This window comes from Lolium rigidum, chromosome 7 (genome assembly GCF_022539505.1).
Source record: "Lolium rigidum isolate FL_2022 chromosome 7, APGP_CSIRO_Lrig_0.1, whole genome shotgun sequence".
NCBI classification, from domain to species: domain Eukaryota; kingdom Viridiplantae; phylum Streptophyta; class Magnoliopsida; order Poales; family Poaceae; genus Lolium; species Lolium rigidum.
This window is the reverse complement of record NC_061514.1, coordinates 159,432,378-159,448,001: the sequence shown is the minus strand read 5'-3', so window position 1 is coordinate 159,448,001 and position 15,624 is coordinate 159,432,378. Positions and strand designations below refer to the sequence as shown.

At 44.9% G+C, this 15,624-nt stretch overlaps 1 protein-coding gene across 2 annotated transcripts in view; it reads left to right on the top strand.

Moving 5' to 3' along the window:
• Positions 1-14,307, top strand: part of LOC124675943 (protein NETWORKED 1A-like) — a 16,414-nt gene extending 2,107 nt beyond the window's left edge. The window contains exons 1-5 of one of the 2 annotated variants that reach the window (XM_047212031.1): positions 3,632-3,753; positions 7,002-7,061; positions 7,172-7,442; positions 8,279-11,316; positions 11,468-14,307. In XM_047212031.1, the coding sequence (XP_047067987.1) occupies positions 7,343-7,442; positions 8,279-11,316; positions 11,468-14,239 (5,910 nt within the window). In that variant the 5' untranslated portion in view covers positions 3,632-3,753; positions 7,002-7,061; positions 7,172-7,342 and the 3' untranslated portion in view covers positions 14,240-14,307. Of the gene's footprint in view, positions 1-3,631; positions 3,754-7,001; positions 7,062-7,171; positions 7,443-8,278; positions 11,317-11,467 lie in introns of those variants that run through there. The other variant, XM_047212032.1, reaches the window with a different exon arrangement.
• Positions 14,308-15,624: the final 1,317 nt, after the last annotated feature.

Sequence of the window (15,624 nt, the reverse complement as noted above, 5' to 3'; positions counted from 1 at the left end):
GGATGTCCTCATCATGTGTTCACAAAGATGCTGGGGCATATTGCATTGTTGGAGGATATGGCATGAATGATGCGCGACATTGTAGCCTATCATCAGCGGCCTCCAATATTTGTTCAGTGAGCTATGAAGCACGGCATCGCCTATTCCGACTACAACCCATATCGTGCGGACATGTGTAGTGCGTTACCACCGACGACTTTTGCGCCCTAGCAACTGTCATGACGGTCTGAGTCGTTGGATTTAGTAGTACTCCGTATTATTTATGTTAATCTCATGTGTATTAGTACCATCTATCTACCTTTCAAATCAACATCCTTTTTTTTTGTTACACTCCACTTCTGGGATGGGATCGTGGCTTCTTTAGCATAGCAGTGACATAACATGCTCCGTGCATCTCATAAAAGTTGTCTTAGTCTGTCAAAAATTAGATGTATCTAGACATAAATATGATCAAGACATATCTAAATTTTAAAAAATCTAAGAAAATTTTTATGTAACGATACGAGTACTTAATTGGCTGAAGTTTGAATTGAGAATTTGAGATATGGCTGTGGTCTTGTGGATTGGCAAAATAGTCTCTGATTATATGGTGGATGAGAATGTAATGCGCAAAACTAATAAACCCGACCGGTGGAAGTACTCCTAGACTCCTAGTTAACACGAAGCATAAGGTTAAGCCAATGTACACGTACTACGAGCAGTATCTTTGGGAGAGCGCATCTTGTGTGTCACATCCGCGCAGCGGTGTTTGTTCGCTTTGGAGGAGAAAACAATGCGAATGCTCCAGTTAAATACGACAAAGTGGAACGCACTCTAAGTCGAAGACCCTGGACTTCTTCCTCTCCCCGTCCACAGTAACGAGAGGCGATTTGTGAAATCCTGTAGGCTTCCCACTTCGCCGGCACCGATTCGTCGGGTCCCTCGGCCTCCGCCGGCCGCTCCGGCGGCGGGAGGGCGGGGGAGCCTCGTCTCGCTCCGTGTATATAGTAGGGGTGCGTATGGTGTCCGGCCCGGCGGCGTCGGGGCGGAAGCGGCGCGGCCGGAGTGGTTTGCAGTGCGGTGGTTCTTCCCTTCGACGGCGGTGCTCTCCGAGTCCTCGGCGTCGATCTACCGTCTCCGTCGAGCCCGCAGGTCTCACGGAGCTGCCGGCCTCGACTTCCCCATCGCCGGATGCCGCGGGGCGGCGGATCCGGCCGGAGTTGCTAAAGGTGAAGGTGGTACCGTACCGCATCGAGGATGGCGTCGGCCGATGCAAGGTGGAGGTTCCTCGGAGCCGAGTTCCGTCGACTTCCCGTCCGCCAGGGGTCTCCTTCCGTTCCAGGGCTGTAGTGGAGGAGCGGCGGCGGCGCGCCGTAGTACGTCTTCGTTGTTGTCGTCGTCTTCGTTTGCTTGCAGGACCGGCTTGTATTTTCTTTGTTTCTTTGGGTTGTTCTGTAAGCTTCCTGGTATAATATCACTTGATCTTTCCTCGCAAAAAAAGTGGAACGCACTCCAGCTAGCAAGCATTGACGGTGAACTGGAAGGAAACCGTGACATTTGTTATCCACACCGAGGCAACCGCGAGCCAAGTCACATGGGCGCCATGATTCTGCTCTTCTTGGTTCCCGGATTGATTAACCGAGAACAAAACAATTGCATCGTACCCGATGATCAACTCATGCTTGACGAGAGTCCAAACATTTTTTTGCTACGTACAAAAATAGTACTCCGTGGCTCCCTGAAGAGAGAGCTTTTGCTTCTTTGGAGATCCCAAGAAAGTACATTAACCATTCGACATTTCGACATGTATACTTTGAAAACCGATTAGACTGCTCATAGTGAGAGTAACATAGCTAGTAACATCACACATCTCAAGACATTTTTGGTGACATGGCATGCGAATAAACGAAGAAAGAGAGATGAGGTAGTAACTAGCTAATGTTACCATAACATCACACACACCAAGGCAAAATGAGTCTACAACATAATAAATGACACAACGCATGACAAAGACATATAAGTTTACTACCCACTATGAAGGTAGTAATCTAGTACTAAGTAATATGACATATGTTACTAGTCTAAGCTTACTCCCCACTATGAACAGCCTTAAGACACTCGCGGGTAAGACCAAAGGCTCTTTCTATTCGTAGGATAGAAAATGCATAGGAAAAACATATAACTGGAATATCATGCTTACTTGAATTATATGAAAATATAAACCAACTTTTTATGAGGTACTATATGACCTAATATTTTTTTTAATAGAATTTACATACAAGATTTCTGTAGGACTAATTCTTTTAGGACAGGCTCCTATAAATCAAACAGATTATGTAATTTTTTTCATAATATTTAAATTATACACAACTTTTATACAAATCATATAAATCAAAAGAGGCCTAACCTTGCTTGCTTGACAAAGAGAGACAGAGCTATGGTTTTTCTGAATTAGGACAGGAGGGTAGGCAAACACAGAGGAAACTTAACCTGGTGCCGAGGGTTGCAAATGCTTGGTGTGAGGGCAAAGCTACCGATACACTTTATGATGGCATGTCGTTAGTCCGCACTTTATATATGCGGTCATTCGGAATTTTGTGCTATCTCTATCTACCCAAAAATATGCAGGGTGCGTATTGACATTTCAAGGTCGTATTTTTGACTTACATGTCAATTAATTCAGTGTAAAAATGCATCATAGTAGTATATTTCTGCCGAAGGGACAGAGAAAAGTAGAAATGCGCGAGAATACTTTTAAAATTCATCTCATCACCTGTCAACGCCGGCTGGCGGAGTCTCTTGTAAAATTCAAATCAAATCCACGAAATTCAGATCTCCCACCAGAATAGTCAGATCCCGATTACGACGCAGTTAATTTCGCTCCAGAAAAGCCAACAGGCCACATTATTACGCGAGTAATCAAATCACTGAAATCTCTCCTACTGCTGTTTTTTGTTTTGTGCTCGTTGGGACCTACTGTGCCGAGGCGGCCTTTTCTTCCTGGCAACTACACTGACTACACACACCGCAGCAAAGCATCCAGCCACGGAGAGAGAAGGGAAGAGAGAGAAAGCAATGGGGTGAGAAGAGATGGGCGGGGAAAGGAGGTAGTACCTCGCTGCTGCTGCTGGGAGAGTCGACTGAACTCCACCACCTGGTACGCTTCTTCCTCCCCTTCCCTATGGATTCTTCTCTGCCGCCGCAAGATTGGATCTTTGGTTCTCTCCAATTCCGCGATCATTACCCAGTGATTGCTTTATTTTATTTATCGATACGTTTTATTACTTGCTACGCTTCACGGATCCATCTTCCGTGCTGCCTTCGATTTCATGCTCCGTGACTCGTCTTTGCTGGGAATTTTTTGGTGTTGACGGTGGTTGGTGGTTTCTTGGTTGGTACGGTGAAGAACTGTTTCTGTCATGGCCATCGTCGCCGGCGTGGATCACGTGATTTATGTATTCCTTCCTTACCTGCCTTTTGTTCTTGATGGCAGTTTGGATTGTTCGGACAAGGGCTGGGGCGGGGTGCCATCCGTCCTCGCGCGTCCCGGATCGAAGCACCAAGATTGGCCGGTTGCTGGCGGCAAGGCGCCTTTCCTTCTCGGCCTGGTTTGCTCGACGGCGGGTTGAGGTGCCACGCCGCGGGGTGGAGCTCGCCTTCCGGGACTGAAGCGCGGTTCGGGGCGTCGGGAACTTGATCGGTGTGGTCGGCTGCTGCCCCTGTCGGACTTGGTTGCTGGACTGCTCGTGCTGCCCCCGGCCTCTTCTGGTTCAGGTTTGCTGCTGAATCACTTGCACTTTTTAATCTTCAGAAATTGCACTTCTATGAATCATTTGGTGTGCTATTGTGGGTACTGAATTTTGGAATTCCTACACCAATTATTTTTTCTGTCCGTCCTCCTCGAAATAGGCTTTCGCCCCGCTATATTAATGTAGCAACGAACTGATACAAGATAGAGACCACCGCTGGGGCAAACAGCACAACAAAGCCCAAAAGAAAACACAAGAAGAAGAAGAAAAAAAAAAGGATGACAAAGTCGGATCGACGAAAACGCTAATGATCCGCAACCGCTGCGCCCTCCGGAAGATTCCCACCACGAGCTTAGCCCTCCGAAGCGCCGCATACCAAGGCAACACCTTCAAGAAGGGATGCGACGATGACGACGCTGCTGCCCGGACAAGCCTAGGGTTTCCCCCGGTATGCGGAAGGGAAGTGGGAAGGGGAAACCCCAACGCCCCTCAAGAAGGAATGGTGGCGCCCGCGAGCGTCACCGCGTCGGTGTCGGCGCCGACAAGGAATTCTCCCGTCCCCCAAAGCCCCACGGTCCCGGACACTCCGTCATGCTCCGCCAACCTTGCCGCCCACCAACTCGCGCCACCACGGTCACGCAACCACCACCGCCGTCTCACCGTGACCCACTGACGAAGACCGACGAAACCGATCGGAAACACCCCGAGCCGAGGAGAGCCTGGGCAGCAGCCACGCGGGAGGACGCAACCTCCACCGCCGCCTGCGGTGACAGACCGACGCAGCCTACAGGAGCAAACCAGGCCCCTTCGGCCCGGCCGAGCCCGCCGGGCTCGTGAAGCTCCCGTGGCCGCGCTGCAGTCCACGCGCCGCCGTCCTAGCCACCCTCAGCAAGAAACGCTCCACCAGCCGCCGGGAGCAGGCCTCGGGATGCCAGACCAGGCCCGCCCAAGCCCAGATGGGGCCCAGACAGGCCCAGATCTGGGTCAGGGCTGCGCCGCCGCTGACCACCCTGCCGCCCCGCCGCCAAGGGGCAGCGCCGTCGCCACCATGTCACCCAACGCCGCCGCCACCCGGGAGGAGCGCCGCCGCCGCCGGAACCCCGCCCACCGAGCGCACCGCCGCCAGCACCGGGCGACCCCGCGTCGCCCGCCTCGCGCGCGGGTAGGAGCATGTCCGCCGCCGCCGGCACCGCACGGGACTTTGCCCGGCGGCCTGCGCCGACGGCGGCGAAGGGGAGGAGAGGGAGGAGCGGAACCTGGCGGCGCGAGGGTTAGGTCGTTCGCCCGACTCCGCCCGCGGGGGACGGAGCGGAGCGAAGCGTTTTTTCTCTCTTCCAGCCCTTTTTTTCTGTCCGTCCTAGTCGCGTGTTCTGTAGGAAGGCAATTCCAACTACCGTGCAGAAGACTTTTTCTCCCTATGCTAAAAAACGAAGATATGAAAAGTGTTACTACGGGTCTGTTGTTTCTGTCTTTACCTGTACCTTTGTGGTTCAGTAATGAGAAGAATTCATAAACAGATCAATTTGTTACTACATGTACTTGATATATACCTGATTGTCGCATGTCATATATGGGTCATCCACATCAGTACTGTCATCTGTATTTTGTCTCTTTAGTCACACTCATTTTCAGGACGTTCTCTTTGAGCAATTATTCACATGTTTATGGCATACATCGTTTAATTAGGCCGTGGACAATTCGCTGCTACTGTAGCGTTTACTAGTACTAGCAGAGTATGTCTTGTTCTTGTATTTAGTGTCACATGATAAACACAATTACTGAACTGTACCTGGTTCTCTTTTAGAGAAAAATAAATATACCTGGTTCTAATACCTAGTTCATAGAAAATAGAATAGAAATATCCGGATATTTGTTTTTTATTTGCAGTACGCGTCCGTTGCTACAGGTTGATTTTATTAAATTTTTTTAGTTCACGAAGAATTTGACCACTCGAATTACTTTTTCTTGGCGGGCTGAAACGATTTTGACAGTGAAGCAACTACCGTTTAAGAGTTAAGCTAGTTTTCTTGGTTGGTCGTCTTACCATCAATAATAGCAGAGCTTTCTTAAAGTTTTTTGTTCCACCGTGAAGAGCACGCAATCATCTTCCCCTTTGCCATGTATCCGGCATTGTGGAGGTACTGGGATATCTTCATGGTCTATGCCTGTGCATTGCCAAGGTTCAACTTTTTGTATAAGCTAATACAGCGTAAATCTGAAACTTGTAACGAGAACCTCTCGATCACAAATCACGACGGATTGAATTTTCTCTGTATAAGTAAATAAATAGTTTAAGATGGAGAAATGTGCCATAATTGTCTTTGCTACAGTAGTGTCCTGAACCAATTAACGAATGCTTTAAATAAGTTATTTCAGAAATCAATCTACACAATTACAACCTGGTGGTTTTGCTCTCTTCCATTTGTGCTCATGCAGAGTCCATTAGCACATATAATTGCTCCCTGACCATTAGAGGCACATGGCTCTCTCTCCCTCAAAACAACCGTGCTTGTGCTTGTTATTTTCTACACGGCTAGTTGCAATTCTTTCCTTGTAGTCTTGTTCTCTTAAAGTAAAACCTTTTTTTCCAGCCACAAGAGTACCTGCTCAGATGGTTAATGCGTACTTAGGCCAAGACACAGGTCATCAGATAGACAGCCCACGCTGCCTACTTATTTTGCGTCTGTTTCTCCCAACATGGTTAGCCCAAGTCAGTTTAAGAAAAAAATAGCACATGCCCACGAGTGCTCATGGGTTTACATATCTTATCCATCGTCTCTATAGTTCATGGCACTGTTGAAGTTGTTCAGGTTAATACGGCCCATTATAGGTGGCACTCGGTTCCTGGTCGTGGCAGACAACAAAATCTTATAGTACCACCTCAATAACATGATAAGACATGCCTCACAGGATTTCGTTCGCTGGTTTTTCTTCCTGTAGCCGGTTTGCCAAGCACAGGATTGCTCGATGGCGCTGGACTCTTTTTTTTCCTGTCGTCGATTGTTCTAGCTTTGAGGGTTCTGGTTTTCACAGCAAAGGATCGTTAGGGCAAGAGACAACGGTTTTCTTGACGTACGAAATTTAAGGGATGGTCACCACCAGTTTTCTTGACATACCATTGGTTTTCTTACCTACGTACACCACCGATTGCAATTTGATAGTAGAGATACTAGTATATACGGTTTTATTTGTATCTAATGGCCTGTTTCCTGTGTATGCACAATTATTTCCCCTCATCCAATTACTTAACACGTTTTTCTTTTTCAATTCCAGTTTTAGCGTGGCCAGAACTATCCATTTTCTTCCTGCCCTTTCAATTTATCGAAGACACCTGTAAGTACTAACACGTCGCATGGATTTGTAGAATTATTTGTTGATCATTTCTGTATGTAGGATGTTTATAGGTTATCTTATTTCTGCTATTCCTGTTTCCAATTACCCAGGTAAAAAAGCTAGCAATTGCAACAGAAGTTCCCCACTCCTTTCCAGATGCGACAGATAGTTTCTTTGCTGTCCCATCCAGAATATTGGAGAAATTGAGCCACTTCGTAACTTTGTTCTGAGGAAGTGAGGTATTACTTGTTTGTTGTGTGGTCCATCTTGTCTCGGCATCAATGGCGACCTCGACTGGTCATGACTCAAGGCAGTATTCATGGTTGTGGGTTAGCCATATCAGCCCCAAGAATTCCAAATGGCTCAAAGAAAACCTCAGCGGTGAGATTTTGCTCTGTTTAGCTCATGTCTATATTTTTCTTTATGCCCTATCATGAAGTTATCGTTGATTTTTTTGCATATATGCTGATCAATGTAGCAAAGAGATACTATTAGGTTCTTACAGTTCTGCATTGCATTTTCAACTCTCGTGGTGTGCAGAGTGCATGCAAGTGATCTGTAAACTTTAGTAAAATCATTTCAGTGTTATTTGGTTATCTTGTAAAATTATAATCTGGATCTGTAGCCACCACTACGCACATGATGCCTCTAGTAGCGTTTTGATTTCTCTCGAAGATTTGGTTCATGAACCTGCAGAATGATCTTCTATGATCATGTGACTTGTGCCATCTTCAGATGTTCCTAAAAGTGAATGCTAGGTTTTGAAGGCTTTGAACTATTGATTACATACGCCAGGAGTTCTGCTTCAATGTGGAACTGTTCTTTTTTCCTGACAACTTCGTTGTATATGCGAAGTGTTTACTGGAGAAATTTATTCTCCTTCTCATCTTAACCAATTAAACTGCATCAAACAAGTCTAAGATGATATAATGCTCTTTCATGGGGTATTTTTCGTCTTAGGTTCCCTAATTCCCATTATTTTACTCTTTCTCGGTGGGAGTTAAACTGAATTTTTGATAGTTTCACAGCTAAAGTTATATTCAGTAACTACATTTTGACTGTTTCTCAGCAAAGCCATTGTTGTACTATATCTATATATGTACCCTGTAAATAACTGATAATTATTTGTGAAAATATATTGCTTCGAATGAACTACACCCATTTTTGTGTTTATATATTATGGTTCATAAACTAAAGGAATCTGTTTTGTGCAACAGACATGGACATGAAGGTTAAAGCCATGATCAAGCTTATCAATGAAGATGCTGATTCTTTTGCACGGAGAGCGGAGATGTACTATAAGAAGCGGCCAGAGTTAATGAAACAGGTAGAAGAGTTTTATCGAGCATACCGCGCATTAGCAGAAAGGTATGACCAGGCCACCGGGGCACTTAGACAGGCTCACAGAACAATTTCTGAAGTATTCCCAAATCAGATGCCATCGATGGATGAGTCACCCTCTTCATCTGGCCAAGAAGTGGAGCCGCATACTCCAGAGATGCCAACATTCTCCCGTCCAAAATTTGAATCAGATGATCATATCTCCAAGAGGAATGGTTCATACCCTCAGGAAACCAGTGCATTGTCAAACCGAGAAAGTCTAAAGCAGTCCACTGATTTTTCACTAAGTGGTGAAAATGTTACTCGTGCTGTTTCTGATGGGAAAGCGCGGAAAGGACTTAGTTTTGAAAGTCCAGAAGTCAAAGGGAGAGAGGACATCAGCACCGAAATGGTAAATATGCAACAGGAGATTTCAAGGCTAGTAGCTGAGAACCAGAATCTGAAACAGCAGATGTCAGAATTTGAGCGAGCAAAGAAAGCTGAAAGTGAGATCCAAAACCAGAAGGATACTGTCTTTCATTTGAATTCTGAGAAAGATACATCTCTTCTGCAATATGATCAGTCCACTGAGCGTTTGTCTACTTTGGAGTCTGAGCTCTCTAAGGCGCAGACTGACCTCAAGAAGCTAACTGATGAAATGGCTTCAGAAGTCCAAAAGGTAAACAGTGCTGAATCACGCAATAGTGTGATACAATCTGAGCTCGAGGCTTTGGATCAAAAGGCAAAGATACAACAGCAAGAGCTTGAACAAAAGCTGAAGGAATTGGAAAATCTCCAATTTAGCTTCCAGGAGGAACATGAAAAGCGCATGCAAGCTGAAAGTGTTCTTCTTTTGGAGGGAAAGGAGCATGCTAAATCTCAGGAAGAAGTTCAAAGGTTGATTACAGAGATCAAGATGGCAAATGAAAAGTTAGATGAGCTCATGCAGAGCAAGATGAACCTGGAGAGCGCTGTTTGTGAGTTGAAGAAGGAAGTCAAGAGCCTTACTGAACAAAATCACTCTTCTGAGGTGCTTATACAAGAACTCCGTGATGAGATAAATTCGCTGAGGGATTCAAAGAGTGAGCTTCATAATGAAATAGAAAGCCTTAGGGGCACCATTTCACAGGTAAACACTGAGAAGGATGTAGCTTTACTACAACACCAGCAAGTCGTTGAAAGGGTTTCTATGTTGGAATCTCAACTCTTGAATATACAGTCAGAGCTGGAGTTTAATGAAAATAAGGTGCATATGCTGATGCAAGATCTAGAACAGAAGAGAGAGGAAATTCAGAGCGTTCATGGCCAGCTGCAAGTTGAAAGCCATAGGCGGACACAAACTGAAGCAGCCCTCCTCACGTCAGAGAGTCTGCACTCCAAGTTAGAGGAAGAAGTGGAAAGGCTGACACAAGATCTTGACACATCAATAAAGAAGCTGAGTGAGTTGGAAAATGACAAGTTAGATCTGGAGAATACATCAAAAGAACTAAAGAATGCCATTTCAGATGTGAACTCTGAGATGGATGCAGCACTCCTGCAAAACCAGCAGTCTCTGGAGAAAGTATCTGATTTGGAGTTACAACTCTCAAAGGCGCAGTTGAAACTGGAGAAGTCTGAACAGAAAATGCATATACAGGAGCGAGATATTGCACAGATGAGTGAACGTGTCAACAGTCTGGAGTTAAGTTTGGAAGAAGAGACCGAGAAGAAGGTGCAAGCTGAAAAGTCACTCATGTCAATGGAGAACATTTATTCTCAGTCTCAAGAAGAACTGAGTAGGCTGCATCGAGAGATTGAGAAGCTGAATGGCAAATCAAATGAGTTGGAGAACTTGTCGTCAGAACTCAGGAACACCATCTTACTTCTGAACACCGAAAAAGATGCTACCCTTACTAAGAACCAGGAGTCCTTGATGAGAGTATCCCATCTGGAGTCTGAACTCTCAAAATTGCAGGCTGAACTGGACAAGGTTGAAGGAAGAGTAGAGGTGCTGGAGAAAGAACTAAAGCATAAGCAAGAAGAAGTTTATAGCCTTGAAACCAGCTTAGAAGATAAAACCCAGAAGTGCATTGAAGGTGAAGCAGCTCTTCTCTCAGTTACAGGTCTTCATTCTGAATCTCGGGATGAAGTGAACAAGTTGGCCATGGACATTGAGGAGCTGAGTGGGCAATTAAGTGAGGTGGAGAACAATAAGATGGATCTTGAGAACATTGTAATCAAGTATACAGAGGACATCCATATCCTGCGTGAACAAAATCTTTCTGCGGAGTATACAATAAAAGACCTGCATTGTGAATTGGATGCACTGAAGGAGTTGAATGTGAAACTCAAGGCTGAAATGGGGTCACATATAGGTGAAAAGGAGGCAGTTCAGAGAGATTTTGTCCGTCAAAAAGAAGAGAAAAAAAATCTAGAGGGGACATACCATGCTCTGGCTGTTGACATGGACACTCTAAAAGGCAGTGCTGCAGCAAACCAGAAGTTAATAGAGGATTTGCAGATAGCAAACTTAAAACTGAAGGAGGTGTGTGCAAATAATTTGATTGAAAAGGCACTTCTCTCGGAAAAGGTTCAAGAGATGGAACAAATATCTGATGAATATTCCCTCTTGGAGATCTCACTTTCAGATGCAAATGCTGAAATGGAAAGCGTGCAGGAGAGGATAAAAGCATTAGAATCTTCAGAAAGTTCTTTAAAGTGTGAGCTTTCCTCCTGTGTTTCTGGAAAAGCTGTTCTTGTAGCAGAGCTAGACACCCTCGGTAGAAGTTTTGCTGTCATTTCAGAGAAGAACTCTGTATTAGAGATGTCATTATCTGATATGAAAGCGGAGCTTGAAGACTTAAGATTAAAACTGAAAGATTCTGAAGAAACCCTCCAGGCTCAGCTTGCAGATAACTTTGCTCTTTCTGCAGAAAAAAACAACTTGGTTTCTCAGGTAAATTTTGTAACAATCCCACAAAGTAAAGTTGTTGTGTAGTAGAAATTGGTATTGTTGAATATCCATGGTAGTCTTGATATATTATTGTATTATTTTAATAAAATTTTATCCTTATTTTTATCTAACACAGAGTGCATTTACCTTTCAGTTACAGAAAATTACAGTGGTTACGAAAGCCCTAGAAAGCAAGCATGCAGATCTGGAAGGCGAGCACACTTCTTTATCAAGAGAGAAGGATCTTGTATATGATCAAGTCAGGAAGCTGAAGGGTCTGTTGAGGACAATTAACAAAGAGTATGAAGATTCTGTGAAGTCACATGAAATGCATGTGAGCAGCCTAGAGGAGCAGATTTCATCTCTGATACAGAAAATCCATGATATGGACGAGAGGCTTGAAGAGCAAGAACAAAAAAGCATGAGAGCTTCTATTAGTGTAGTGGTCCTGGAGGGCAGTTTAGTTGACGTGAAAGATAAGAATGTGGCTCTCTTAGAAAAATGCCAAAAGTATGCTGCGGAAAATCATGCTGCAGAGATTTTAATATCAGAGCTGGAAGATCAAGCCAGATATCACGAAGCAGAGAGTAAAGCGTTGCTAAAGCATAATGGAAAACTAAGAGAAGGGATTTCACAGCACATGAAGGTCCTTAACATCAGTAGGGATGTAGGACCTGCTGATGTAGCTCAGGATGAAATTCTGTTACAGACTGTTTCAGATGAAACCTCTAATATTGTGAAACTTAAAGAGGAAAGTGAAGATGTTAATACTCTCATGTATACAGAGCTTTTGGTTCATGCGACTGTCATGTTGCAAGTAGGAACGGAGTTCAGAGATCTGCAGTTGCAGAAGTGCGCCCTTGAGAAAAAGGTAGAGGATGAAGCAACAGAAATGATATCTTTACAAAATGAAAATTGTCGACTAATAGAATGCAATGAACAGCTACGGCAAGAATTGCAGAAAATAAGTGAAAGGGGTCAGGTACAGAAGACTGAAGCATTGATTTTACATGAGAAGCTATCTTGTTTGACAGAGTCCTACCAGAGTTTGCAAGATGAAATTACTGACATGACTGAGAGAAGTGAGTCCTTATCTAAGGAACACAACTCTTTGATTGAGAGGTACAACGCCTTGGAGGATGAGAATGGTGCTGTTCTTGCAGAATGCATGATTCTTGAGCACTTGTCTCTGTTCTTTAGAAGCCATAATAATGAGGTAGCATCTGCATTGGTATCTCTTACCGATGAGATGGCTTTGCTGAGTTTAGGTAAGGGTGAACTTGATAGTGAAGTCAAAGTGCTGAGCGCAAGAGCTATGATGCTTGAATCAGAAAACAGTAACCTCAAGAAGTACATAGTCTACTTGATAGAAGTTCTCAGGAATCGGCTTGTCCTTTTGGAGTTTGAGTTGAACACTGGAAAAAGTGTCTGCCAGGAGCTGTTTGGTGAACTTGAGCACTGCATGGCGCTGCTGGTGCATAAGGGCGATGAGTTACTGGAAGCAGAAGAGAATGTTCAGCTCATGCAAGAAAAGAACCGGGAATTATGTCTAGTTGTTGCGGTCCTTCAGGTTGCCATTGAAGATGGCAAAATGGTGAAAGGAGAACTTGAGAAGAAAATCATGATCCTGACTGCGGAGGGCACCACCAAGGATGATGAAATGTTCCTACTTCGCCAAGCAAATGAAACCCTGCAAGTGGATGCTTGCATTCTAAAAAACAAGGGGCAGCATTTGACTTCTGCACATGAGCTCGTGTCAAAAGAAGTTGAGCAACATGAAAGAGAGTTTGCTCTACTTTTGGGTGATGCAATAACCTATTCCGTGAACGCTGCAATCTACGAAGAAAAGGCACTCAAGTTCATGATGGAAGCGAAAGCTATTGAGATTAGTGCAATAGCCCAAAAGGAGCTGCTATTGAATAAAACCTCCTCATTAGATGCCCATATTGAGGCTCTGCAGAAAAAGGTAAGTGACATGCAGGAAGAAAATGCAGAACTTAGAACAAAAGCCGGCTCACGGATGGAAGCGAATGAAATATATTCTGAGGATGAGAAGCAAAAAGATGCTGCGGACTCTAAAGGGAAGCAGGTCCAGATGATGAAGGATATCGAACTTGATCAAATATCTACCTGTCCAACATATGGTACTGGAATCTACCCACTTGGCAATGCTGCAAATGCTGAGCTGGATGATGAGATGCTTCAGCTATGGGAGGCTGCAGAGAGGACCTGCAAAAACCAAACAGCCAAGTCATCGTCATCGGAGCACGACATACAAGCAGTTGAGGATGTAAAAAGTGAGTACCCTTCCTCAGAGCTTATAAGGGGAAGAGAGCTCGGAATCAATAAGTTCGAGACGTCTTCCTCGTCTTTAGTAGAGCCTCATGATATATGGGGCAAGAATGTGGTTGAGAGGCTCACTTCTAATGCTCAGAGGCTGCTGAGCATCCAAGAGAGCATCCAGGAATTGAAGCAGAAGATGGGTGGCCCGTCGAAGGGCAGGTCTCCCATGAATACGGAGTACGATGGCATCAGCACTCAGCTGCATGAGACCGAGGGGCTCGTCTTGGAACAGATCAATCTCAACAGCAAGCTGTCAAAGAAGGCTGAGAGTTATCCTGCATTGTTGGGCAGCATGAACTCTGAGCTGGAAGGTTTACCCAGCAGGAGGAAGATCTCGGAGCAGGTGAAGAAAGGATCAGATAATGTGGCGAGGCTGGAACTGGAGCTTCAAAAGATACAGTATGTCTTACTGAAGCTCGAGGAGGAGAACGAGTACAGGAGGCTCAAGGTCTCCGACAAGCGTACTCGGGTGCTTCTGAGGGATTATCTGTATGGGAGGAAGGACCACCGTGGCGGTGCGCACAAGAAGAAGAAGGCGCCCTTCTGTGGGTGTGTGCCCTCTAAATCGAGAACAGAACCCTAGCCATTTTGTTACATGGCGGCTAGAAATAAGAACTACTTTTTAAAGAGAAAATCATACTTATAGGAGTGCCCCCCCCTTGTAAACAGAGCTAGCATGTTAGTATTCAGAATAAAAAAATGTGTATCTATTTTTTTCTCCAGGTTGTTCTGTTTAAATGAGTCCATATTCATAGTTAGTTCAATGTGCTAATCCAAGGCATCAATCAATCAAGCTGTTTTTTTCCTTATGTATCATACGGATTAAATTTGCAGGCTACAAACGTAAGTGATGTGTTCATGTCAGCCCAGTAGGTATTTGTTATTTCCTGTGCGTATGTATTGTTTAGGTGTTGGTGTTTAAGCTTCTGTCATAAGTTGTGGTCTCATATTTCAGCATCTAGGCAAAAAAGAATACTGCTACTTGCAATGGAAACTGCAGATATCCCATTTTGTCTGTATTTTTTAATACATTACCAACACATGATGTTCAGTGTGCTAATCCAAGGCATCAATCAAGCTGTTATTTTCCTTTTTTCCCTTCTTATTATGCAATTTGCAGGCCACAAACGTAAATAATGTGTTCATGTCAGCCCAGTAGGTATTTGCTATTTCCTGTGCGTATGTATTGTTTAGCTGTTGGTGTTTAAGCTTCTGTCATAAGCCGTGGTCTCTATTTCAGCATCTAGGCAAGAAAGAATACTGCTACTTGCAATGAAAACTGTCCATATTTTCTACTCCCTCCGGTTCATATTAATTGACTCTAATACGGATGTATCTAGACATATTTTAGTTCTAGATACATCCATATTGAAGTCAATTAATATGAATCGGAGGGAGTAATACATTAGCAGTACATGATATTTTGGAACATTTGCGCTGCTGATCGTCTTGTGATGACAGTAGAATAAGCAGAGAGGTAATTTGGTACTACTAGAAATGTTCTGCATTCTCCAGTGGCCTCACAGGCTGACGCCACTTGCTATATCTTGCAATTGAGCAGCGCGTTGTCGCACGCCTCCGCCACCGTCTGGAAGATCCGCACCTTGGACTTGCCCAGTTTATTCATGGCTTGGCTCCCCAGGTTCGCCAGTGCAATCTGCAGACAAGGAAGTGCAGTCAGATCAGTGGCGGACGCAGGATTGTGGCCACAGAGGCAGGATGTGGTGCCAACTCAGATACGACAGTTCAAAATTTTCCCCTAACCCTGCGTCGCTCCCGGGGGCGGCTCGGGCGACCCAAACGCTAGCTCAGCCGCCACCCCAAACGATGGCGAGGCGTGGATGTCCGTGAAAGCCATCCCAACTTCAGTCATGGCGGATGATGGTGGCACCTGTTCGTCGCTACCTTGTTGAAGGCATCATTCCTACAACATGTGTTTCTTCTCGCATGGCTGCTCCGAGGGAAACC